Source organism: Mastomys coucha, unplaced genomic scaffold (genome assembly GCF_008632895.1).
Source record: "Mastomys coucha isolate ucsf_1 unplaced genomic scaffold, UCSF_Mcou_1 pScaffold22, whole genome shotgun sequence".
Taxonomy (NCBI): Eukaryota; Metazoa; Chordata; class Mammalia; order Rodentia; family Muridae; genus Mastomys; species Mastomys coucha.
In genome coordinates, this window is record NW_022196905.1 from 23609166 (window position 1) to 23633622 (window position 24457).

General features: G+C 51.7%; 2 protein-coding genes across 6 annotated transcripts in view; one reads left to right on the forward strand and one right to left on the reverse strand.

Moving 5' to 3' along the window:
• Positions 1 to 1023: 1023 nt before the first annotated feature.
• Nacad (NAC alpha domain containing) lies at positions 1024 to 8993 on the forward strand. Of its 2 annotated transcripts, XM_031339565.1 has the most exons (8): positions 1024 to 1424; positions 3960 to 7532; positions 7656 to 7765; positions 7847 to 7918; positions 8177 to 8323; positions 8408 to 8551; positions 8694 to 8816; positions 8906 to 8993. In XM_031339565.1, the coding sequence occupies exons 1-8, from the start codon at positions 1358 to 1360 to the stop codon at positions 8918 to 8920; spliced, it is 4251 nt and encodes a 1416-aa protein (XP_031195425.1). In that variant the 5' UTR covers positions 1024 to 1357; the 3' UTR covers positions 8921 to 8993. The 2 variants fall into 2 exon arrangements, with proteins under 2 accessions (XP_031195425.1, XP_031195426.1); XM_031339566.1 differs by lacking the exons at positions 7847 to 7918; positions 8694 to 8816; positions 8906 to 8993 and having other exon boundaries at positions 7656 to 7796; positions 8408 to 8525.
• A 1211-nt stretch (positions 8994 to 10204) lies between these two features.
• Ccm2 (CCM2 scaffold protein) overlaps positions 10205 to 24457 on the reverse strand; it is a 50556-nt gene continuing 36303 nt past the window's right edge. For all 4 annotated transcript variants that reach the window (XM_031339570.1, XM_031339567.1, XM_031339568.1 and 1 more), the window contains 8 exons: positions 22189 to 22272; positions 21597 to 21780; positions 17358 to 17494; positions 16030 to 16165; positions 13753 to 13810; positions 13076 to 13214; positions 12384 to 12522; positions 10205 to 10877 (listed from right to left, as the gene is read on the reverse strand). In XM_031339570.1, coding sequence (XP_031195430.1) covers positions 10597 to 10877; positions 12384 to 12522; positions 13076 to 13214; positions 13753 to 13810; positions 16030 to 16165; positions 17358 to 17494; positions 21597 to 21780; positions 22189 to 22272 — 1158 coding nt within the window. In that variant the 3' untranslated portion in view covers positions 10205 to 10596. The remainder of the gene's footprint in view (positions 10878 to 12383; positions 12523 to 13075; positions 13215 to 13752; positions 13811 to 16029; positions 16166 to 17357; positions 17495 to 21596; positions 21781 to 22188; positions 22273 to 24457) is intronic.

Below are 24457 nucleotides of genomic sequence, written 5' to 3' on the forward strand. Positions count from 1 at the left end.
ACACACCTTTGGTCCTAGCACTCCTGAGGCAGGAGGTGATCTCTGTGAGTTCGAGGCCAGCATGTCTACAGCATGCGATCCAGGACAGCCAGGACTACACAGAAAAAAAAAAAAAGAAAAAGAAAAAAACCTCCAAAAGGGGTGGAGGGTGTTCCACAGGAGGAAACAACTTAGATTCTTGGAAATGAAGTAAGGGTTCTCAAGTGGAATGAAAAGTCAGATATCAGGAGGACGGGGTGGGTTGTCAGCAACAGAGGGGTGGGGTAGGTTTGCAGGAGATGCTGGTCTTATGTTTGGATGTGATGGGTAAGGGTGCCAGGGGTACATTGGTGTGCACCTCAAATCAGGTACAGAGAAGTAGGGAACAGGATCTGGCTTCCTGTAGACCCAGAAGGTCCTATACATTGGACATTCCCTCCTTGCTTGCCTCAATAGCTACTAATTTCCCTGACTCCAGCTCACAGATGACAATGTGTCATTCATTCATCTGGTGCCTGGCACTGGGAGGGGAGGGGGCACGCGCTGAGCGTTGCAACAGCCAGGATGGAAGCATAACACATTTCAGGAAGGGAAATGGTAAGCATTCTCTCTGGAGGTGTGGCACGGGGCTGGCAGGAATAGAGTGAGGTACATTTTTTCCCGGTCCTAAGGAACTGAAGGGTGAAGGAAACAAAGCAGACTGCCAAGCTAGAAGTCAAAGATGCAGCTCAACCCAAGAGATTGTCTGGAGCCACTTTCCCTGGAGCACTCAGTTCCATCTCCCGTTGCCACAGAGACAGGAGGCAGTTGCTATGGAGACTGTCTGCCAGGACCAGCCAATCTCGAGCTGCTGTTTCAGCTCATCTTGGGGCTTAGGGGCTTAGGCTCCTTCCCTGGGCTCCCTGTGTCCTTTGTCCAGTCATTGAGCGATAGGTTGGGCCATCACTTATTAAAGTGGCCCTGCCCCTCTGCAGAATATATAGCTATCTCCCCAGATTAACCCGCACCCCTGGGTCTGGAGACACTTTTTGCCTCTTTCAGTTAAGAGGCGATGTCACCTTGGGAGGAGTCTGGCCTCCAAGTGGTCCCTTGGATGCTGCAGGAAAGGCGGAGCAGGGCACAGCCTTCTGGCCCTAGACTCAGCTGTTGGAGAGGCGATGTGGTGAACGTACGGAACGAGCGCCCTCCCTCTGGCGCTCCGCAGTGCTCCGCGCGCTGGCGCACGCTCACTCGGCTTGATAGGCGGGCGGGGCAGCACTGACGTCATTTACGCCCCCCCACCCCCGGCAGAGGGGCGGTGGCCGTGCTGGCTACTCCGAGCGCATTGACGGACAGAGGGACAGAGAGACAGGGGTATCGGCAGGCACACGTCCAGGCCATGCCAGGGGAGGCTGCGGGTGCTGAGCTGCCGCTGCCTGAGGCAGGAGGGCCTGGATCCCGCACAGGTGAGACCGCGCCGGCTCCCCTTTCTAGCTCAATACCTTTCTCTCTCCTCCATCCCTCTGCGTTCTCATAGTCCCCTCCTCTGTCTTTCCAGACCGGTTCTTCCCTCCACCTGCATCTTTCCCCCATCTCCCAGCCCGGGGATTTCATGAAAGCCTGGAGGCCGCAGTATCTTTCTAGCCTTGAAGCTATGAAGGGCAGCGTCTTGGCCTTTTACTCTGGGCTGTGGGGGACCGTACTCTTTGGACAAAGTCCCATTTAGTTGGATCTCTAGGCCACATTGCGTTCCAGTCCACAGAGAGCTGGGCCCCAGAATCGATGGTGGGGTGGCAGGTTTGGAAGGGGGAGGCCCAGAAGGTCCTTGCAGGCTCATCCTGTGACCACTAGAGAATCCTTAGAGGTACCTTGGGTGCTCAGGGCAGCAAGCGGCTAGACTTAGAAGGGAGTTGTAGGACCGATGGAACCTGGGAGCCCAGCCAGAGGACACTGGCATAAGCAAGTCTTAGAGGTGGGGCCCTGAACAGCTATCCTAGCCAGCAGTGGTCTTCCTATGCAGACCTTGGAGAAGAAGGGGCATTAAATGTTGGTAGAGGGCAATCCACTTACAGGCCTGAGGATACTCTAAGTTTGAATGGTGCCTGCTGGAGATGGGCTGTGTGTAACTTGGGCAAAGCCAAGGGCACCTTGCTGAGTGCAAGAAGTTATCTAGGGACAAGATGGGCAAGAATGGGGATGGTACCAGTGCTGTGCCAGGGTCCTGGTTAAGAGCTAACAGTTTCCACCCCACTCTTGCTGGGAAGCAGACAGTCCAAGCTGGTTTGCTTAGTGACCTTGAATCACACACACACACACATATACACATATACCCCTTGGCTTTTTATTTCCCTTCCATTTTAACCTTGGCCCAATTATGCCCTACTGCCCTGGGGCCACACTAGGAAGTAGAGATGGCAAGAGCCTGACTTGGAAGCACTCAGTGATGGCTACTAGCCACACCCACATCCAGTGTTGTGTCCCTCAAAGAACCTGAAGAAACCCCTCTCCCTTTCTGTCAGGACCCCTGATTGCCCTAATAGTCCAGCTTCGGGTCAATGAGTCCAGCTGATGTCAAAGAGCCCAGTGCTCAGACATTCCTGAGAGCAGATATCAGGGAAGTGACTGTCTCCCCTTCGGCTTCCCGCTCATCCTGGCTAAGAACTGCTCAGGAGCCGAGAAAGACAAAGCCGCCACGGTGCAGGCGATGTTGCCCTGTCACCAATGAGCATGGTAAAGCCAGCAGTGTTGGCTGTGTGCCTGCTGGAGCGGCAGGCCTCTAGGCACTGCCCCTCCCCCTCTTGCGCAGGACATGAACTGAGCTCTGGGGACACTAGGAAGGCTTTAAGTGGATACTTCAAAGAGATGTGTGTTTGGCCATGGTCCAGGTGAGGGAAGGGCTGTTACAGAGTCTTTAAAAATGAGCACTCAGAGAGACACTTACATGTTTAAGCTAAAAGCTATGAGACTCAAATGAATGTGCAGAGTGACCTGAGTAGGGACGTGCAGCAAGGGGCAAGACAGCATTAGGCAGAAAGATAGGAAGGAGTGTGGGGGTGCTGCCCTCTGGAGAGGTTTCTTTGCTACCTTCCTAAGTCCCTAAGTACTTTCTGACCCACAGTGCTCCACAGTCCTAGCATGTGTGTGTGGTGTAGCATGTCCCTAGAAGGCACATCAGCCCATAAGCTTTTGTGAACACCTATACCTGACCAAGATGGTGCCTGAGGCCTGGAGAAGGCCCCAAGGGCGGGCCAGGAGCTCCCAGCGTGGTTAGAGGATCTGTTACCATGAGCGTCTGTCTCCATGGAGAGGACATGGCCAGCCTTCCTTCCCTCAGCTGTCCTGTTCCCATGGGCATCATTTCCCACCATGGCCCTTTTAAGCAGGATGCTGCAACTCTGTGGTACACGTCCTTCTCCATGCTCCAGAAACTTAGCTCCGTGCGGGGCTATGCTGAGAGCTCTGAGGAACCCGAGGTTGGCCTCGAGTATAGGCAGCCAGGGCAGGAGAGAGATGGGCTAGAGGCAAAAGCTCTTACTTACAGTAGATCTGAATGTTCCGGAGCTTTAGTGTGCAGGACCCCTGCCCTTGTCACAGGAAGGAGCTGGCACTGCCCAGTGGGTTCTCGTGGTCCTCTGTTCCTGCCAAGCCCAGCTGAACCAAGCTGAAACGGCAAGCTGGATTCTGAACAGAGACAATTGCTAGTTGTGCCTTTGCTGAAGTGCCCCCCATAAAAGCCTTGATTTCTAATACACAACAGCAGTCCTCGTGGCTCCCCTTCTTAGAAAGCCTGTGAGCAGCTGCCTGATCTGCTGAAACACCTGGAAATTCTTCCTCAAATACACTTCGCCTACAGGCCATTGTCTTCTCCACTAACTTCCCTGACTAGCCCTCCTCTGGAACTGTATCTATGGAAACCCACCCATCCGTGTGTTCAACTCTTCACCTGGCGGGGCCCTGAGATGTGTCCAGAGGGCATCTCATGTTCTTTTCTGTCTCCACAGATCACTCATGTGATGCAGCTATTGCAACCATCCTGAAAGGGGATCAACTGAAGCCCCATGGCCTGACCCCAGGGCCTAGTCCTCTGGCCCTCACATTCCTGTCCAGCAAGCCAGGTGCCCGGCCCCAGCCTGAGGGGGCCAGCTGGGATGCAGGGCCCAGTGGGGCTGCCTCAACCTGGGTGGACCCGGCAGAGGGCAGCTCAAACCTAGTGGTCCTCCCTGAGGGTCTGCCTCTCCGGCCTGTGCCTGCCGAAGTCCCTCTCCCTACCACCCTGGAGCCCCGCATCGTGATGGGTGAGGAGACATGCCAGGTCATCCCTTCACCCAGGGCAGCCTGGCCAGTGCTCAGGGACCGGGAGGGTGGGCACACTGCCCTGCACCCACCTCCGGAGCTGTGTTCTCAGGGTGATCCTCCTGTGCCTTCCCCTCCCCCTGATCTCGATTCTTACTTCACACCCCCCTCTACTCCCACCAAGACCACCTATGCCCTGCTTCCTGACCATGGGCCCCACGGAGATGCCTGGGGTCTGGAGGCCGAGCTGCTGGATGAGTTACTGGACTCAACGCCAGCCTCACCCTCCGGCTCCTACATTACAGCAGATGGGGATAGCTGGGCTTCATCACCATCCTGTTCCCTCAGCCTGCTGGCCCCAGCTGAAGGGCTGGACTTCCCCTCCAACTGGGGCCTCTCCCCATCAGGGTCAGTGGTAGATGAACTAGAGCCACACCCCGCAGCACCTCCAGAGCCCCCATCCTCCGAGTCTAGCCTCTCAGCAGACAGCAGCTCTTCCTGGAGCCAAGAGGGTCATTTCTTTGACCCGAACTTCCTGGCCAACGACCCGATGATCCCCGCTGCCCTCCTACCCTTCCGGGGTAGCCTCATCTTCCAGGTGGAGTCTGTGGAGGTGACACCATTGCCCCAAGAGGAGGAGGAAGACGAAGAGGAGGTAGCTGCTGCTGCTGCCGCCACCACCCCAGATGGAGACCTGGCTGGAGAGGGTGAGGACGACAGCACATCTGCCTCCTTCCTGCAGTCACTGTCTGACCTGTCCATCATTGAGGGCATGGATGAGGCCTTCGCCTTCCGGGATGATACCTCAGCAGCCTCCTCTGACTCAGACTCAGCTTCCTATGCAGGGGCAGATGATGACAGGCTGTACAGTGGGGAGCCCCATGCCCAGCCCAGTGCTCAGAATACAGAGCAGGGGTACAGAAGCAGGGCCACATTTCCGGGGATAGAGTTCACACCTCAGACATCAGAGCAAGAGATCTGTCTTACCAATAGCCAGGAATCAGTTGCAGAAATAGCAGAAGAGATCCTAACTTTAGGCATAGAGCCTGAAGCTACTACTAGGACACCTCCTGATCAGCAAGCAGCTCCAGGCCCCCAGGTGGAGGACACTACCATCGTGACCTCTTGGGTGGGGAACAAAGTTGACTTGGTTGCTGAACAAGCATCCAAGGCTCTTCCTGAGCCCTGCCAGAAGAGGCTAAGCACGAGCTTAGGCTGTAAGCCCCTCACTTCAGAGGCAGTTCCAGATCAGCAGGAAGAAGCAAGCCTCACCTTGTGTCCAGTCCTTCCTGAGAACTTGAAGGAAGGAGGCCAGGGCCTTCCCTCCACCCTGGAGTATGTGGCTATGGCTTCAGTGGGGCCCTGGAAGGCTGAGGGAGGTGCCACAATACCGCAGGACCCCCTTGTGACCTTACCCCCACTCTTGCAAAATGCAGATCCCACCTCAGGCCCAGAGTCTGTGGCTGTAGTAGCACTAGAGCCCAGGCAGGATGAGGGGTGTGTCACAGGTCTCCAGGATGTTCCTGTGGTATCACCTCCACCCCTACAAAGTGCAGATCCAACCTCAGGTCCAGAGGCTACGGCCATGGCTACATTTGAGTCCCAGCAGGCTAAGGAAGGTATCCCAGAACTCCAGGATTCGCCTGAGGCATCATCCCCAGCCCCGCAAGGCTCAGATCCCACCTCAGAGCCAGACCCTGAGGTTGTGGTCACATTGAGGTCCCAGCAGGATGAAGGGGTTGTCACAGTACCCCAGGAGTCTCCTACAGCATCATCTCTACCTTTGCAAAGCTCAGATCCCCCTTCAGACCAAGAATCTGAGGTTGCTGCCACACTGGGACCACAGCAGGCTGAGGAGGGCATCACCATACCCCAGGTTGCCCCAATAGCATTACCTTCACCGCTGCAAGGCTTAGATTCAACCTCAGACCTAGAATCTGTGGCTGCAGGCACACTGGAATTGGAGCAGGATGAAGGGATTGCCACAGCAACCCAGCCCACCCCTGCGGTGCCACCTCCACCCCTTCGAGGTACAGATTCCACCTCAGACCCAGAGCTGATAGCTCAAGACACCTCTCAGGCCCTGCAGAGAGAAGCAGGCTACACCGCAGGGACCAAGCCTTCCGTCTCTGAGGCCCATCAGGAATTAGGTGCGGCCTTAAGACCAAGGCCAGTGCCTAAGGAGCAGGATGCAGAACCTCCTCCACACTCAGCACTCCCAGCTTCAAACCAAGCCCAACAGAATGGTTCAGAGCCGATTGTAAAGAGTGACGACTTGGGGGCTCCAGGAGAAGAGTCAAGTCCCACTTTGAGCACGAAGACTTGTGAGCCCACATCTTGCATGGGAGAGAGAGTAGCTGAGAATGTATCTGCAAGCAAGCAAGGAGCGTGTCTTGAAGCCCGTGATGGGGTCAAGACCCACTCCCCTCAAAGAGAGTCCTTGAGGGCCAAGAACAAACATGGTAGGGGCCCCAAACCACCAGGGCAGGGAAATGGGCCCAAGTCAGCAGCATCCCAAGGTGCCACGGAGACTTTCAAGGCACATGACACCGCACGCTCTGAGGTCAGCCAGCCACAGCTGATGAACTCAGCTGGAGAGGGAAAGAGCCCGCCCAAGGACACCTCAAGCCCCAGGCTTCCTGTGGCTGAATCTGTACAAGCCAGGCTAGGTTCCTGCCCAGGGTCCCCAGCAAGAGCCGCATGCACACTGAGCAGGGTCTACTCTGAAGAGACTGCCCGGCATGCACCACCCTTCCAGCACCTGGAGCCTACACTGGGCCTGGGCAGTGGAGAACAACCTAAGGTGACCCCTGGTACCCTCAGTCTTTCCCCAGAAAACTCTGCTGGTGACCTGCTCACCACACCTCAGAATAGCTTTCTGGACCCTGCCCCTGACCCAACTGCTCCCTGTGCCCTGGACAGGGCATCCCAATCATCCCCAGGGCCCCCAGACCCCTGCCTGTGCCCCACTCCCCAGAAAGCCTCTGTGGAAGAAGAGAAGCCCCCAGCCTCTCGTAGTCTGATGCCTCGGGCAGGAGCCCAGGGAGCTGCTGCCATCACCACCTCAGGACCCACAAAGCCTCTGGGAGCCCGGCAGCGTGTCAGCCTCTCACCTCACTCCGCCCTCAACCCCAAGGTGACCCCCACAGATGCCAAAGACCTGGCTTGCATCATCTCAAGCCCCTGCCAAGTGCCTCCTCCCTCTGGGACCCAGCACCCATCGGGCCCTCGAGGGTTGCCAGCTCATGAACAACAAGAGGATGAGGATAGCCTGGAGGAAGGTAAGGGGGTTGGGGGTGGTCAGTGCCTGGGCCAGCTGGACTCTTCCCAGGGAGACACTAGAGGATGGGACTGGTGAACCCTCGGCAATAATAAGAGGCCCTCATACCTCACCCCTTTCCCAGACTCACAGAGGGCCCCAGGCTCTGGCCAGCACTCGGATAGCCACGGGGAGTCGTCTGGTGAGCTGGATGAGCAGGATGTCTCACCTCAGAAATCACAGTGCCCGGCACAGGTGCTGGCCCCAGAAGGGGGTGGGTCTCTGGGTGAGCACCAACCCAGCTCCTACAAATGCTTAGCCTTCACCTTCCTATAGGGCCCAGCAGACAGCAATGAGGAGACCATTGCCAAAGCCAAGCAAAGCCGCAGTGAGAAGAAGGCTCGAAAGGTCAGCTGAGAGCTCCCCTAGAGGACCCTGGGAGAGGACATATATAAAAGGAGGCATCCTTACTAATGTCCCTTAAACCCAGTAGTCAGTGAAATACTATCCATGGAGAGGGTTGAGTCAAATCTAGTAGCCCACCCCCCCCCCCAAACACTGGAACATCCCGAGGAGGCCCTTACAGAGAGAGGTCTGCCTGACAAGGAGAAGGGCAGCCATCCAGTCACAGGAAAGGCAGCCTGAGTCTCCTGCTCTCTGCCTCAGGCAATGTCGAAACTGGGCTTACGGCAGATTCAGGGAGTCACCAGGATCACCATCCAGAAGTCCAAGAACATCTTGTTTGTCATTGCCAAGCCAGATGTCTTCAAGAGCCCTGCCTCAGACACCTACGTAGTCTTTGGCGAGGCCAAGGTCTGTCGTGGCTATGACCATGCTGTGCTTTGGGGGAAGGGCCGGAGTCAGCGAGCTCTACTCACATAGCTGTCTGTACTACAGATTGAGGACCTGTCCCAGCAAGTACACAAAGCTGCAGCAGAGAAGTTCAAGGTGCCCTCAGAGTCCTCAGCCCTGGTCCCTGAGCTGGCACCTGGGCCTCGTGTGAGGCCAGAGTGTGAGGAGCAAGAGGAGGAAGATGAGGAGGTGAGGCCTACAGGCTCCGGAAACTTTGATGGGTGCCTGGGGATGGGGTGACAGTTAGGGTGGGATTTTACTCTGCCTGGGCAGCACTCTGCTTCAAGGGGTCTCTGGCAGCTTAAGCCACCTCCTTATTCCCCCCCACTAGGTAGAGGAGGCTGGACTAGAACCTCGTGACATTGAACTGGTGATGGCCCAGGCCAATGTGTCCAGGGCAAAGGCTGTTCGGGCCCTGAAGGACAACCACAGTGACATTGTCAATGCTATCATGGTGAGCAAATTGGCTTTTTTTTCAGCCCAGATGTCCCTAGGGAGGTCCTTCACAAAAGACCCTCTGCTAACATGACCCTTCTTCTGCAGGAACTGACAATGTAGCTGCTGACTGGAAGCTGGGGCCGTTCTGCCTCTCCTCAGCTCTGCAGCCCAATAAACTGGTGTCACATGATCACCCTCTGGGGTCCCCTCAGTTTTGTGGTATTGTCTTATCACCCCTAGTTGTCTTATCAGGGCCTTTGATATCTAGTCACTGCCCTCTCATGTCCCCTTAGCACCTAGTATCCTTCGCTGCCTTCTGTCACCTTACGCTTGATGCCATCACTGATCCATCTCTGCTGTTACCTGATTGCCCCCTGGTGTCTCCTCCTCCTGTGGCCTTGTCATCCCCCGGAGTCCCTTCCCATGGCAGCATGCCCATGCACTCCCTGTCCCTTCCTCCTGCAGCTTTGGCTACATGCCCTGGTCCTTCACTTCTACATGCACGCTGCTGGTGTGCACATGGGACACTAGGACATAATTGAGCACAGGGTGGACATCAGTCTGTCTTCAGTATCTCCACTTGAAGGAGAGAATTAGCTGCATGTAAATTGAGAGACCACCTCAATAGTGTCTTGACTTCCTTGGCTTGGCCTAGGCTCTCATGTCTAGACCCAGGACAGGTGACAGGAGAATCCTATCAAATACTGTCCTGAAGCCACAATGCTGCTGAGGAAAGCATCCATGAGATCCCAGGGACACTGTGGCTTGTGCTGGATACAACTGAGGTACCCAAAGAGCTCCAAGGGCTCTGCCACAACCATCCCAGACCTTCTGTCCAGGACACAGAGCCTCCTCCCCAAGTATGGGCAGCAGAGGCATGTGACCAGTCTCCTCCGCCTAGCTTTCTAGAGCAGCCTGACCCCAGGTCACTTCCCTCCTCTCCTGGTGGCTAAGGAGGGCTTCAAGGGGTCTAGAGCGTAGAGGCCAGAATGAAGTCTACAGGCATGAGAAGAGCTGACTGGCAGGGGACAGAGTGAGGGCCATGGAACCCGTGTGAGCCTTCCAGAAGCCCCGACTCAGCTCTGTGGGCTGCACGCTCCCTTATACCCTGCACTGCTGATCATCAAGGAGGCTTAGGGACAGGGCCAGATCGTGGGACTGTCCTGGGGATAATCTATAACAGAATGCATAGATCAAGGTAGCCCTGACATGTGAGAGATACCAAATGCCTACTCCTGTCCCTGTCCACAGAGCCAAAGCAGAAGCACCAGTGGTCTCTTCTATCCCCACCCAGGACGCTATGGGGGGTCATGGTCAAGTAAACAGGAGCCAGAATAGACCCCTCCCCACTTGTGATGACTTGGCTTTCAACCAATTGGAATAGAAAAAAAAATGCTTGACAACTGGAGATTAAATTATTCACATTGCAGTAAACTTCTTTTTAAGGTCTCTGAGAAGTATAAGAGGAAAGTCATGTGCAAATATCAGCTGTCCAGGGCCAGGCCGGCAGGACTGGCTCTCCCTGCCAGCTGCACCCGGCCCTCCCCAAGTGGGGATATGCTACAGGCATTGCTGAGCCCTGAGGAAGAGGCACAGAGGCTTCTGCCCTGTGTTGGGGCACATGTCCTGTGGCAGCTCTTCACTCCTTCACAGTAGAGGACCTGGCCACCGGAGCCACCTTTGTCTGCAGCCCCTCCTTAGCTCCAAGCTGGGAAGGGCTGGCACTCAGGTCTGGGCCCTCCTCCCAGGAAGGCCTGGGATGGCTGTGTGAGACAAGTGTATGCTGTCCTGCTCCTTCACGCTGAGTCCTGGTCCATGCTACAGCCTAGAGCTTCAATATCACTACTGATGTCCGAAATCATGCGGTCCCACTCATCCCCCTCTGAGGGTGCAGAGCGGTCATCAGGGCTGCCTGTGGTCCTGTTCCCATTGGTGGTGGATGTGGACGTGGTGCTCAGGGCACGGCGATGCCTGCCAAAGCTGTCAGTGATGATGCCACGGCCGTCTTTCACGCCAATCGTCTCCAGAAAGTTTTCAAAGTGCTGACTGTCCTTCTCGGGTATGAAGGGCCTCAGACCTGCCAACATACAACCCCCAGTGACACCTCAGTGGAGGCTCAGGACCCCCACACCACATAAGCTGTGCCCTGGAGCCAGGTTTAATTAAATCTGACTGACAAGGGCTCCAGCTATGAATAGCTTGTCATTTGTCAATCTCACCCTCTTTGGCTTTGAGGCATGGCTTCAGCCAAGGGTCTAGGACCTTTGAAGCCCCTATCTAATAGGACAGAATGCAAAAGCCACAAAGCCATTGGCACTGAGGTCTGTCCTCAGAGCCAGGACTCATGCCAAAACCAGTCCTACTCAGGAAGACCAGTATCTCAGAATCCTAGAACCTTGATGTGGGCAGACAGGCTGGGCCCACCCAGACAGGATAAGGGTTTCATGGATGCATCAGATGAGTTTACAGACAGCACTCTCCTGGGGTGGAGCCTCTAAGAGAACCTCAACATATCACTTAAATTAATTACAGAACACAGGAAACAGAAAGTAAGGCGCTCAAGGTTACCCTCTCCTACACAGAGAGTTTGAGGCCAGCATGAGACTCTGTACTCCTACAATAGCCTGCTTAGGTGGGGGCCAGGAGGTGGTAGAGAGGCCTAGAGGCTAACAGAACTGCCTGCCTGATGCAGGACTATAAGCAGCAGGTACCCACTGCTTTCAACTCTCTTCCAACCTACTTTATCTGAGAGTCTAGCTCAAAGCTAATCTTGAACTTGTTATCCTCCTGACTCCATCTCCTACATGCTCAAATTATGGCTGGGTCCTATCATGCCTAGCTCTATTGCCATTTCTGGCACAGAGGCAGCAGAGAACAAAATGGGAAGGAGCTGGCTTCAAGCTTCTGAATGTGCATTCTGGGCTGGATGCCAGGGACCTGGAACGTGAGCCTTGCTGGGTACCGGATCCTACAGGGATTGAGGTGCTAAGACTAGACTCTTGTAAGTTTAGTCTCCAGTCCTTCTCAACCAAAGACAGCCTCAGGCAGACAGCTGATGCTCACCAGGCCAATATAAAACAAGATCCCCTGGTTTATTGAGAGCACAGGGAAGAACCTCAAAGCTTTCAGTGTGCTGCTGCCAGTTCACTGGGCTCTTTCATTCCAGGTGTGAGGCTGATGTAGCAGTGGCTCTGAAGAACGCACCAGGTGCTTCGGGTGTCTTGTACAAAGATGGGTCCTTCTATCTAGATGGTGACTTTGCTTCTCCACTCAACAAATTTCTACATGCTCCCCCAAACCCATTGACAAAGATACCCCCATAAAGAGCCCCCTGACTCTTTCCAGCAGCACAATATTGATTTGATGGGTTCTGCTTAGACTCAGTCTCAGGACCCTTCTCATACTTCCTGGCAGAGCCCATCTAGTTCTGAGAAAAGTGAGAAGGGTAAAGGGCCCTTCCAAGTACCTATGTCTGTCCTACAGCCTCAGCCAAGCTTTGATGAGACACACGTGATGGAACTCTTCCCCTCTGGACTCTGTACATTCCCAGAGGGGACCAGCAGCCCTCCCGAGCCCCACTCACCAAGCAGCAGGAACTTGCGGCTGTCCCCATAGAGCTGCCGCAGGCTGATGCAAAACTCATGGATAGAGGCCCCATTGCGGTATTCATGTAGCAGAGCTGCAAACTGCTGGATCTCCTGTGACGACAGCTTGGTACGTAACTGTGAGGGAACAGAAGTGCAGAGTAAGGAGGGCTTAGCATGGACCTGCTGTAGAATCAGAATGCCAACCATGCATCTTGTCATCAGGACAGACGATGCCACAGTGAACCAGGACAAGTACAGATCTGCTGTCTTGAAACAAAAGGGTCCTCAGTAAGGCTAAAGGGAATGAAGCTAGGTCTGTACGGAACAGCAAGGGTACATACATGACCTGGGGGTACACAGATCCAGAAGGCTGACTTCAAAGACAGAGGCATCAGGCCTAGGTACCAAGAGAGCTGCTGCTTTTCTTTTCTTTCTTTCTTTCTTTTTTTTTTTTTTTAAGTTTTTTCGAGACAGGGTTTCTCTGTGTAACCCTGGCTGTCCTGGAACTCAGAAATCCCCCTGCCTCTGCCTCCCAAGTGCTGGGATTAAAGGCATGCACCACCACTGCCCAGGCTAGAGCTGCTGTTTCTAATCAGTACCAGCATGGTCCAGACCAAACAGCCTAGCACCAATGCAGGCCTTAAAGACCAAATGGTATAACCAGGCAAGGAATGAGGCGGCTGCCTACCGTGAGCATGTAGTCCTGTAGCAGTTCCGTGGCGCTGGTACTCAGCTCACTCTCACTGACAGTTTTGCTATGGGGTGACGTCTGCATGCAGAAGGGCAAGGGCGGCAGGCCTCCCACATCCCCAGAGTCCGGGAAGCAACTGCAAAGGCACAAGGTACAATGTGGGTGGGCCCCTCACAACCCAACCTCATGTGCCTGGTGTTGGCTGGGACCTGTTGTCCTGCTCACAAATACAAGCAAAGGACACTGACTAAGGAAGAACTGCTTGGGTATAAGCCACATATGGAGATGAAGGAGATCCCAGGACTCAGCCAACCTTAGTGGACCTGAGTGAGACCCAGTGAAATGACTCTCAGATGGGCCATGGGCAAAGGAAGGGAGAGCTAGGACAGAAGGCCTGGCCAGAGCTGACAGACAGCAAAAAAGGGTCAGGAAGACTGGGAGAATGCACAGTCCGGGCTAACAGGCTTTGGAAGGGTGCAAGGCACCACCAGTTTTTGCCTTTCCAAGGTCACTTCTGGAGACCAAAGAAGGTAGGGACGAGAAAGGACTGGCAGGGGCTAGAAGTGGACATCAGGGATACTGAACTCTGGTGCTGAAGAGAACTTGTAGGGTCGAGCTAGACAGCAGACACATAAGATCCAGCATTTGATCACGAGCTCAGTGCATGTACTCACAAAGTGCTGGCGTCAGCGTCGTAACTGTCCTTCATGTCCACCTTCGTGGAAGAGTCATCTGTGCAAAAAATGCAAAAGACACAGAGGTTGAGAGCCACTGTTCTAGAGGCCTCCTTAATCTTCACCACATGTACATCTCTGCCTTTCTCGATGGCCTCGCCTTCCACTGACACACATGGAAGCCATGTTGAGCTATTCCTCATCATGACAACCTCAGCCAGCACCACAGACTGAGCAGACACTGAGTTCAGCCTTTCCAGTGAGCAGACGGCTACTGCTGGACCACCCGGCCTGTGCTGTGTGGGGATCCAATGAATCTCCTTGTAGTGTATATTCAGTCTAGGGGGTTTGTTCCCTAATGAACACTAACAGATTATAGTATCTGGAGTTGGGCCTTTGCAGAGAGAAGCCTGAGTGTGTGGTTCGTAGGCCTTTGAAACTGGCCTGTAGGAGGAATGTGGAAGAGTCTAGAACTTAGGGCTTAATGGGACACTCTGATAGCAGTTTGGAAAACCAAAATGGTGACAGAAATGCACAGGATGAAAACTGTGCTCATACTCATACATTTCAGGATCGGGAACTAGGTTAGAGGCCACTCATGTTACATCCTGGTAAAGAAGCTGGTAGTACTCTGCTGTACATTAGTGTCCTGAACTAATGTATTTATTTAGCAGGAAATTTCAAGGTGGGACAGCACTAGGCTTCAGTGACATTACTGCTCACCACTCTATCCAGGAGTACAGGAAGACCTCAAATAAAGCTGAAGGGGCTTCCTGCTCCTTGAAAACAATTACCCAACAGTGTATGCTGTTGCCACTGTGGTCCATGAGGTCCAAGAGCTAGGATACAACTTGACAGTACTGTCTACATGGTATTGGTGATATTGGCATGAAAAATGCAAGACTGAGGGGCCATGGCATCATATTCCATGGTTCCAGAAAGCTGCTAAAGTCAAGCAACATTCAGTAGGGTCAGAATCCTACAAGTTTGCCACTGTGTGGGGCTGTGAAGGTAAAGCCTACGTCGCAGCACAGACCTCGGGATGCTGCAGAGGCCAAAACTAAGGCATGACTGTCAAAGAAAGCTACATCACTGATTGTAGCCACCCCAGCAAAGGGGCTGTGAGCTGCAGACAAAAGAGCCAGAGGGCAGGGCTACCTGCCCCTTGGAGCCAGGACAATCCCACATGTGCCCCAGACGCGGGCTGCAGGATCTGGTGCTTCCCACTTGGTTTTGGTCTTACAGATCATCATCTTTCCTTGGTCTGCTCCATCCTTCCTTCTGGAGGGAAAATGTTCACCCTGTGCCACTGTGCCCTGGAAGTGGATTCAAAGTACATCACCTGGTTTGGGGTGGTTGGTCTTTATAGGTAAAGGTCTGTTGTGTGTTCTTGGGAGAGACTGGACTTTTGAACAGTACTGGGACTGTTAAGGACCACAGGGACTTTGAAGTCAGAAATAATTAATTTTGCATCACTTGACTGCCATGAGCATGCTGGGAGGAGCCTTTGGCAATTGGTTTGAATGTGAACTATTTCCCATAGGTTGTTTCAACACTCATCATGGGTTTAGTCCCTAACTGGTGGCACTGTGTGAGAAAGCTGTGGAGCCTCACTGAGGGAAGGGCTCACTAGCTTTGATGTGTTTGTTACAGACTAGCCCCACTTGCTCTTCTCCCTCCTGGTTTTCCCAACTATGGATGCCATAGAACCTTCTGACCCCTGCCACCATGACTTCCGCTCCAGCTGTGGCTTTCCCCACCATAGACCATCCCTCCCTTACTTAACTGCACCTTGTTAGGCATTTAGGTACAGCAATGAGAAAAGTAACTCATGTAAGAAGTGTGCTATTTTAAAACTGGGTCTGGCTATGTAACCCAGGCTGGTCTCAAACTTGTAGCAATTCTCCTGCCTCTATCTCCTGGGTTCGAGGATAATAGGTATGTCACCACACCCAGACAGGAAGTATCTACAGACTAACAGGAGGTCTGCACAGCACTACAGCTAGCTCTCATGGTGGTGCAGAGGTGCTGGTCCTCCAGCTTTTCCTGCCACTCTCCAGTTTCCTGATCTCGGCCTTTCACAAAGCCAGAACAACTTTAAGCAGTCTGCCTGCGGTCATGCAAGGGACCATATACTGAGAGCTTCTCGGGTACACCAAAACGGAGGGTCCCCAAAGCATGCCCCACCTACCAGCTCCTCAGCATCCTGTCTGTGAGCCTATGTTTCCAGAAGAACTGCTTATAACCCCTACCCCGCCCCACTTCCAGTCAACATACCGCTGTGCAGTGACAGGTGGTGGGTAGGTGTGGAGGCCCCATCAAATATTGCTCGGTCCAGAAAGTCAATGGTGGACTCCGTGTAAACAATCTGGAAGACCTGGCTGAGCAGGGAGCACAGCTCTTCAGCAGCAACCTACAGTGAGTGATTAACAGTTGTCCTCAATGGCTAAAGCTGCAGACAGAACTTTTCCACAGTCTCTAGGGTACCCATAATGTCTCAGAGGCACCACAAATATAAATGGGGAGCAGACCAGAATCAAAGGGCCCAGTGCCTCTCACAGCCCAAAGGGTTATCATGAAATAGAAACAATGCCTGAGAAGAGACTATGGCCCAGTGGGGCTTCACACACATCTGGAGACCATGGGTGTTGGCATCAGCTTTGCCTCCTTTTCCTCTAACTGGTCATAAATGTTCAAAATTTCCATCTAAGCCCAAGTAAGAGAGAGAAGACACCCTGGTCTCACTTCTGACCTTAGAGACATTTCCAAAAGAAGTGATGTCATTATATAATAGTGTGCTGTTTAAAACAGGGCTTCTTTAGAGGGTTAATTTTGTCCAGAATTGTTATCTGTGATAGTCCTGGGGACATTGCTCAACACTCTACAGTGCATGGGTAGCTGCCCACAACAAAGTATTTGACTGAGAGCGTCACTATCGCATAGGCTAAGTGAGGTGGGCCAGAGGATGTTTAGGTACAGTCACCACTAGGCAATGACAGTAAGAAGCAAAAACTACGTGGAAGATGTCAAGTGATTCCTGAGGCTCCATGGCTCCCCTTTGTGCCGCTGTGACTGCCCATGTGCTGAGGAAATGCTAACTTTGTTTGGAGCACCAGGCGGGTGTGGTATACAGGTCACCATACCTGTAGCCATCACTGTCAGTCAGTGTGAGGGTGGGGAGAGGCATCAGGTAAGCAAATGCTCTACTGACCATCTCAGGGATGGTGCTAGGGGACTAGCCAAGAGAGAGCCTATGGGCAAGGCTGGCAGAGGAGAGTGAGGTAGATCTAGATATAGGAGGTGCCCTCTGGAGCCTGGGAGTGTGGGGATATTGATCAGGTAGAGCTTGGTCAGGGAGAAACAGTGGGAAGGGACAATATGTGAAATAGTGCTAGACAGAGCTGAAGGAAGGGCTGGCTAGGGCTAGGGTTATAAGGGGGGCATGAAGAACTGTGCTGGGTCGGGTCTTGGGTAGGGCTGGGCCAGAGGCAAGGCAGCCTCTGATCACAGGCAGGACCAGGGTGTGAGCTAGGTCTTGGGCAAGGCTTGGACTACGGAGAGGTAGAGGCTGTGGATAACTCTGATCCACAACAGGGAGGTCTCACCTTGCTCTCTGTGGCCATGATGACCAGGCAACATGCCTCTACTGGCCCCACTGCACTTTCTGACAAGGAACCTGCGCTGAGGCCTCTAGAACTTTCTGCACACAGACTTTGGCTGGGAGAGATGCCTGGGTCCTGGGCTGAGAAGTAAACACATCAGGTTAGTGCAGTGCATGGAGGGCAGGCACAAGGGCAGCAGGAACATTCACTCCTGAGGGGCCTGTGATATGCCTCAGTGGGAAAGCACTTGCCATACAAAGTTGACAACCTGAGCTCCATCCCCGGGAGCCCAGTCATGGTGGAAGAAGAAAAGCAACTCCACCAAGCTGTCCTCTGACCCCTACATGCATGCCATGGCACACGTGTTCACCACAACATTGTGTGTGCGTACGTGTATAAAATAAAAATATTTAGTTAAAAATAAATCAATAAATAAAATCCAGCCCCTAGTCCTTCCAAACAAAACTAGATTGTGAGAGGTGCAGGGCACCTAAGCACTCATCTTCACACTCTACTGTGTGCCAAACCATGCCAGCTGGTACTCATGCTTAGAGCTACAGAAAGGCAGGAACTCACACAACTCAATTTAACAGACTACAAATAATCCCAACAGGGGTCCACGCCTCAAGGAGGTTAGGGCCCAAGGCACTCTTTTCCTGCAGATGGGTAAACTAAAGTGAGGGACCTGAGAGCCTCTGAATGGCCTCCCTGTGGATAAGGACAAGGCCCAAGGCTACATCCTCACACTGTACACAAAATATATACACAGAAAATGCACTGTGGTTCCAGAGTTGTCCAGGGAGCAGGGCTCTGAGAGCCTGGGAAGGGCGCTGGGACTGTACACTAAGTTTAGAGGTAGCCCTGTTGTCACTCTCCTTGGGTGTGTGCAGAAGGCAAAAGTGGAGAAACATGAGGCCTTAGCCACAGCCCTGGGAACACAGGCAGAGACAGGCTTCAGCCAGACGGAGGTGGGAGTGCAGACAATGGCTATGAGCTACCAGTGAGATCCTGGGACAACAGCTTCCTTACAACAGTCACTGATCGCTGAACTTCTGAGTATAAACACCATGCAGCACAGGCTAAATCACACTCAGGGCTTGATTGTTTTTCAATTAATAACTAGCTCAGTCATCTTCATATTGTTCACATGCTCTCAGCAACATATTAGATACAGGAGGCAAACTAAATATACTGCTAAAGCCAGGCATGATGGAGCATGCCTGCAATGCCAGTGCTTGGGAGACAAGGAGCAGCAAAATCATCATGAGTTCAAGGCCTTCCTGGGCTAGCCAGTGAGCTTAAGACCAGCCTCAGCAAAACACTATCTCAAAAAAAAAATAAAATAAAATAAAATAAAAAAAATTAAAAAAAAATTAAATAAATATGAATTAAGAAAAAATAGAAGGCTAGGGATGTAGCTCAGCTGGTATATGCATATGCCCCACCCCCCACATACACAGAGAGACTATGAATGAATTATTGTAAGTCATTTCATTTGTTTCTATTTCTGTTAACATTTTATATTAGCTTCTTGGCCCTCAGTAGGCAGCTGTAAAGTGTGGGTACCAGCCAGGTGCCATCTGTGAGGATGTCACTTCTACCCTCTGGGTAGCAGACCAAGACAGCCACACAGGCTGCTTTATGCACCAGTTCAGACCTGCCACCTGTCTCTCCTCCATCATAAAATACTCTGGCAGACACATAGACTCCCTGTTTCACCCACTCTCCAAGGTGAATGCACCCTGAGCTCTCCACATTAGACTGCCTCAAACACCAGCAACCTTCTGGACAGAAGAGGCACACAGGCACCTGCCACATCGAGGTGCCCAGCAAGTGTTACCCATTCATCTGCCTGGCTTTGGGTGGGGAAACTACAAGCCAAAACCCAAACCAGCCCATGTGCCCAGAAGCCTGAATCCGAGTGGATGCATATATGCTCCTGCTGAAATGAGGCCAGCCCTGGGACACAGGAATGCATTCTCTGCTGGTGAGAGGAGCAGAATCTCAGTACTGTTTCTCATGTTTTTGGAATGTTCCTTATATGGAGGAAAATCTCTATTTTCTTTTCCTTAACAATTTATTCTAATGATTCAAGCACAAAAACATTCCTGCAGCATTAGAACTATAGGGACCTCTCCTCCACACCAGCTTAAAATACCCTCAGGAACCTGGTCAGGAGCCAGTCTCCCCCCTCTCTTCTCTGAGGGTCAACAGCCAGAGGATCACCTTGGTGATGGTGGACAGAGCGGCTGGGGTCTAAAGCCAGAAGGAACCAGTTCAAGGCCCTCTACCTTCACCCACTTGTGAGCAGTTTCATGGACTCCTCTTAGGTAGATTATAGATGCTAATTGAGGTAATTCATGTCAGATACTCTGTACTAGTTTGAGTCATGTTAAACTGACATTTTTACAGATTAAAATAGCTAGTGACAATTTCATACTGCTCAACCTAATTCAATGCCTAGAATCAAACAAATAGGCTCACTAAACTCTGAGAAGAAAAACAAAGCACTATGAATTGGATGCTAAATAAGTGGCAAAGGCTTGGCGGGGTTGGGTGGGGTGGGGTGGGGGGGTGGGGGGGCTACCAGGAAGTGAGGAAGTTTTCAGGAAATGCTTTGGTCACCAGGGCATGCTATCAAAAGAAACCAAGGAGGCCAATCCTCTTCCTCTTCTGGGGCTTTCTGGCAGTGAAGCAAGCAGCAAGCAGCTTTGTTCTGCCATGCAATCCCCACCTGCACCAAAAGCCTAGAAGCAACAGTCCCTTCATCACAGACTGGAACCTCAGAAGCCAAGAACCAGACAGGCCTTTCCCCCTTGTAGCAGGCTGAGAATGGTGGCTCACTTGTATAGTCTCATTACTCAAAAAGCTGGGGCAAGAATGCTGTAAGTTCAAGGCTACCCTGAACCTAGGAGTGAGTTTCAGGTCAGATGAGATTAGAGTGAGATCTTAACTAAAAATAAGCCTTTGCGCTCTGTAAGTTAAATAATTCAAGGGGAGCTTTTTTAGATGAACTTGGTAACCGGACTGTCGTCTGTGCGAGAGCAAGTATCTACCACAAGTATCTACATATGTGTGTGAATGTGATTGGGCTGGGCAGGCAAGTGCATTCGAGTCTATGGGTGCGTGATATATGCAACTGTGTGTATGTAGTGTGTGTGGTATGGGACATATGAATTGTAGAAGAGAAAATATGGTTTGTAAGTGTGCTGGCCAGGGAATGAGCCATTCTACACAGACAGGCAGCAGAGCAGTTAAAACTCCTTTACTAGCTCGAAAGCCAGACACACTCTTCCCATATGTGAAAAAGGCTAGACCATCATCTGACCCTTGTGCCTAGTCACCAGCCCTCCAGGGCTGGCTTTGGGATCATCTCAACCAGTGAGTCTAGCAAGCCTAGGCCAGTGTGCCTGTGCCAACAAAGGTAGGGCAGGTTCTCTCCTCATTTCTCACTGGCTTAGATGTTAGGGTGGACACCCAGAAGCTTGTAGAAGCTTATACACTAGTGTGAAGGAAGCCAGGCTCTGTGAGCACCCACAGAGGAGGAGCACAGCGAGTGGAAGGAGCATCCTGCTGTCTGAACAAGGAGGCAGCACCAGGGCCAGGGGAACTGTCTTTGCTGTTCTACCTTTGGAAACACTAGGGCTCAAAATGTAGACTGGAGGCTAGATGTGGCAGGGCACACTTTAACTCCAGTACCAGGAGGCAGAGGCAGGGAGATCTCCGCCAGTTCTAAGACAGCCAGGGCTATGTAGAGACCTTGTCTCATTAAAAACAAACAAACAAACACAAAACAGAATAAGACAGATGTGGGTTGGGCTTAGAAGAAGTCCCTGTTACAGTTTTGGTCACCACCCTTCTTTCTGTACCTAAGCAGTGGAGGCAACATCAATTATGGGGAGCAGAGGCTGAGGAGTCACCTGAAGACAAGTGTTTTTGAGACAAGGTCTCACTATGTAGCCCTAGCTGTCCTGGAACTCACTTTATAGACCAGGCCTCAAACTCACAGAGATCCACCTGCCTCTGAGCACACACACTGACCCTGAATATTGTATTCCTCAAGTTTCCAAAGGCCCTCAGTGTGATAGGGGCCCTGGGGCAGAAGCTCATGGCAGGAAATCTAATTTACAGCCACAATAGGTGGCAGCGCCTAACCTGGAGCTGTAGAAGCCATCTCCTCAACATCAGGAAACCAGGGATCCTTAGGGCATGGACCTCCAGACCACCCACCCCAATCCATACCTGTTTTCAGGACCACCAGGTGTGCAGCATCATCTCGGACATAGGAAACAGCAGCGATATCGTGGATGGGCACCCTGAGGATAATGTCCTCCCCGTCCCTCCAGGCCAGCTTGACATTGTAGGCAGACAGACTGAGCACAGCATCATGCTCCTGAGTCAGGTGCCCAGGAAGCTGGTGGGACCGCTGCAAAGAATCACAGGCATCAGAAACACTGGGCCACTGTAATGAGCTCTCCTCAGAGAGCACTGTGCTGGCTATAGTCCACACAACTGGTTCTAACCCAAGGAGAGGTGACAAAAAGTGCTGCTCCCTCAGTACAGTGACACTCGCTCCAAGGATGTCAACATGTTTGAATCATGTGGAGAATTCTTCTGGATCCAGATTTCAGTATCTGGAAATCTAGAATATCTTCTAACTGAGTTTGGGGAGCAGCCCAAAACCAAGTCTAAAGATGACTAAGAAATCATCTTTGTCAAGAACACCCACAAAGTGATAGAGCTGGGCCGTCCCTCTCAGGCTGAGGTCAAAGGTGGGGGACCAGGGGCTGAACCAGGCTAAGTAAAGAAAAGCACACTCAGGAGGGGCTGTTACCTTTGCCTTGTCTATGAAATGCAGGATTTCCGTCCTACTGGAAGGGTTCAGGTAGCCAGGAATGGATGTTAACTGACCTAAATACTGCAAAAGAGGGAGGAAAGAGTACTGTGAGAACAGTCAGGACTACTGTCCCTACACAACCCAGACCCACAGCCTGTCCCGGGGCAACCAGATCCATCCATCTTCTGCACTCTCAGAAGAGCCCTGCTTTTTTTTTTTTTTTTTTTTTTAATTTCAAGACAGGGTTTCCCCATGTAGCTCTGACAGTCCTGGAACTCACTCTGTAGCTAGATTGACTCACTGATTATCTGTCTGTCTGTCTGTCTGTCTGTCTATCTATCTATCTATCTATCTATCTATCTATCTATCTATCTATCTACCTACCTACCTACCTACCTACCTACCATTTATCTATCTATCTATCTATCTATCTACCTACCTACCTACCTACCTACCATTTATCTATCTACCTACCTATCTATCTACCTACTACTGACCTACCTACCTACCTACCTACCTACTTACCTATCATGTGCTTTTTTTTTTTTTTTTAACTTGCATGTATGTCTGTGTTTGCCATGGTCCTCTGAAAGAGTGCCATTGCTCTTAAGCACTGAGCCATCTCTCCAGCCCCTAGTCCCTACATGCTTACTGAAGTCTTAGCAGCTGTAGATGATCTTCCCATAGTTCCTACTGCTCTGTGTTCACAACTGGCATCGAAAGTCTTTCAAAGATATCTCAAGACTAGTTTTGGTAGAATAGGGGCCTAGATGGCAGATGTTTCCTGCTCACTGCTGTGTATAGTCCACTAAAAATCTTTTTTAAAATATCTGTTCAGTCAACAAATGTACACATATGGAAAAGTGAAGTGCCATGGCTTGACTGCACCCCTAAATCCATATTTGACACTTAACCCTTAAGTGAGAGTGTTGAAAGGTGGGTTGGGGAGGGTTAGGTCACAAAGGCTCTGCCCTTACAAATGAATTAATGACACAATAGCAGAAGCAGGACCCTGTTTTATCATTTTAATTTTTATGTGTGTGGATGTTTTGCTTGCATGTATGTCTGTGCACCACTTGTGTGTCTGGTGCCCTTAGAGGCAGGAGGCATGAGATCCCCTGGAACTAGAATTACACACTAGATGTGAGGCACCACATGAATAGTGAGAATAAACCTAGGATTCTCTAATAAGAGAGGAGCCACTGCTCCTAACCACTGAGTTGTAGATGCTGTAGACAGGTCCCCTTCTCTCCCTCCACCTGCATTTACAGATTGTTATAGTTTGTCTACTCTCAGCCCAGGGAGTGGTACTATATAGTAGGTGTGGCCCCGTGGGAGTAGATGTGCCACTGTGGGTGTGAGCTTTAAGACCCTCATCCTAGCTGCCTGGAAGCCAGTATTCTGCTAGCAGCCTTCAGATGAAGATGTAGAACTCTCAGCTCCTCCTGCATCGAGTCTGCCTAGATGCTGCCATGTTCCCACCTTGATGATAATGGACTGAACATCTGAACCTGTAAACCAGCCCCAATTAAATGTTGTCCTTTATAAGCCATGGTCATGGTGTCTGTTCACAGCAATATATCCTAACTAAGACAGGGACTAGAAGAGGCCATTGAATTTCCTGAGACTAAAGTTATAGATGGTTGTGAGCCACCCCGTGGGTGCTGGCAAACATACCCAGGTCAGCTGGAAAAGTAGCAACTAAGGATCTCTCCCATCCCTTTCATTTTTTCTTGACAATATCTTGCTATTATGTTCTGGCTGGCCTAGAACTCGCTATACAATCCAGAATGCCTTAAACTCCCAGCACCCACATGGCAGCTCGCTACCATCTGTAACTCCATTTCCAGGGAATCCAATGCTGCCTTCTGGCTTCTCCAGGCACCAGATACACATGTGGTGCACACACACACACATATATATGCAGGCATTCACATGTACGCAAAATAAAAATAAATATAGGAAATAACTTGATCAGAATCTGTGATCTACATGAAGAAATAATATATAAATAAAGGTAAACCTTCCGGTCTCTCTGGGCTGGTGTCCTGAGCAGACCTTGGGTGCAAGGTCTGTAGCCAGTCCCACAACACCCAGATGAAGCTGCTGCACTCCCAGGTGCTCTAACAAGCCCAGAATCACAGGATCCTAGAATCACAGGATCACAGAGACAGCTTGACTCTGAGGAGTTCTAACAAAACCAGGATCACAGGAAGGACAGGCTCCAGTCAGATTTAACAAGGGCAGGTAGCACTAGAGATAACCA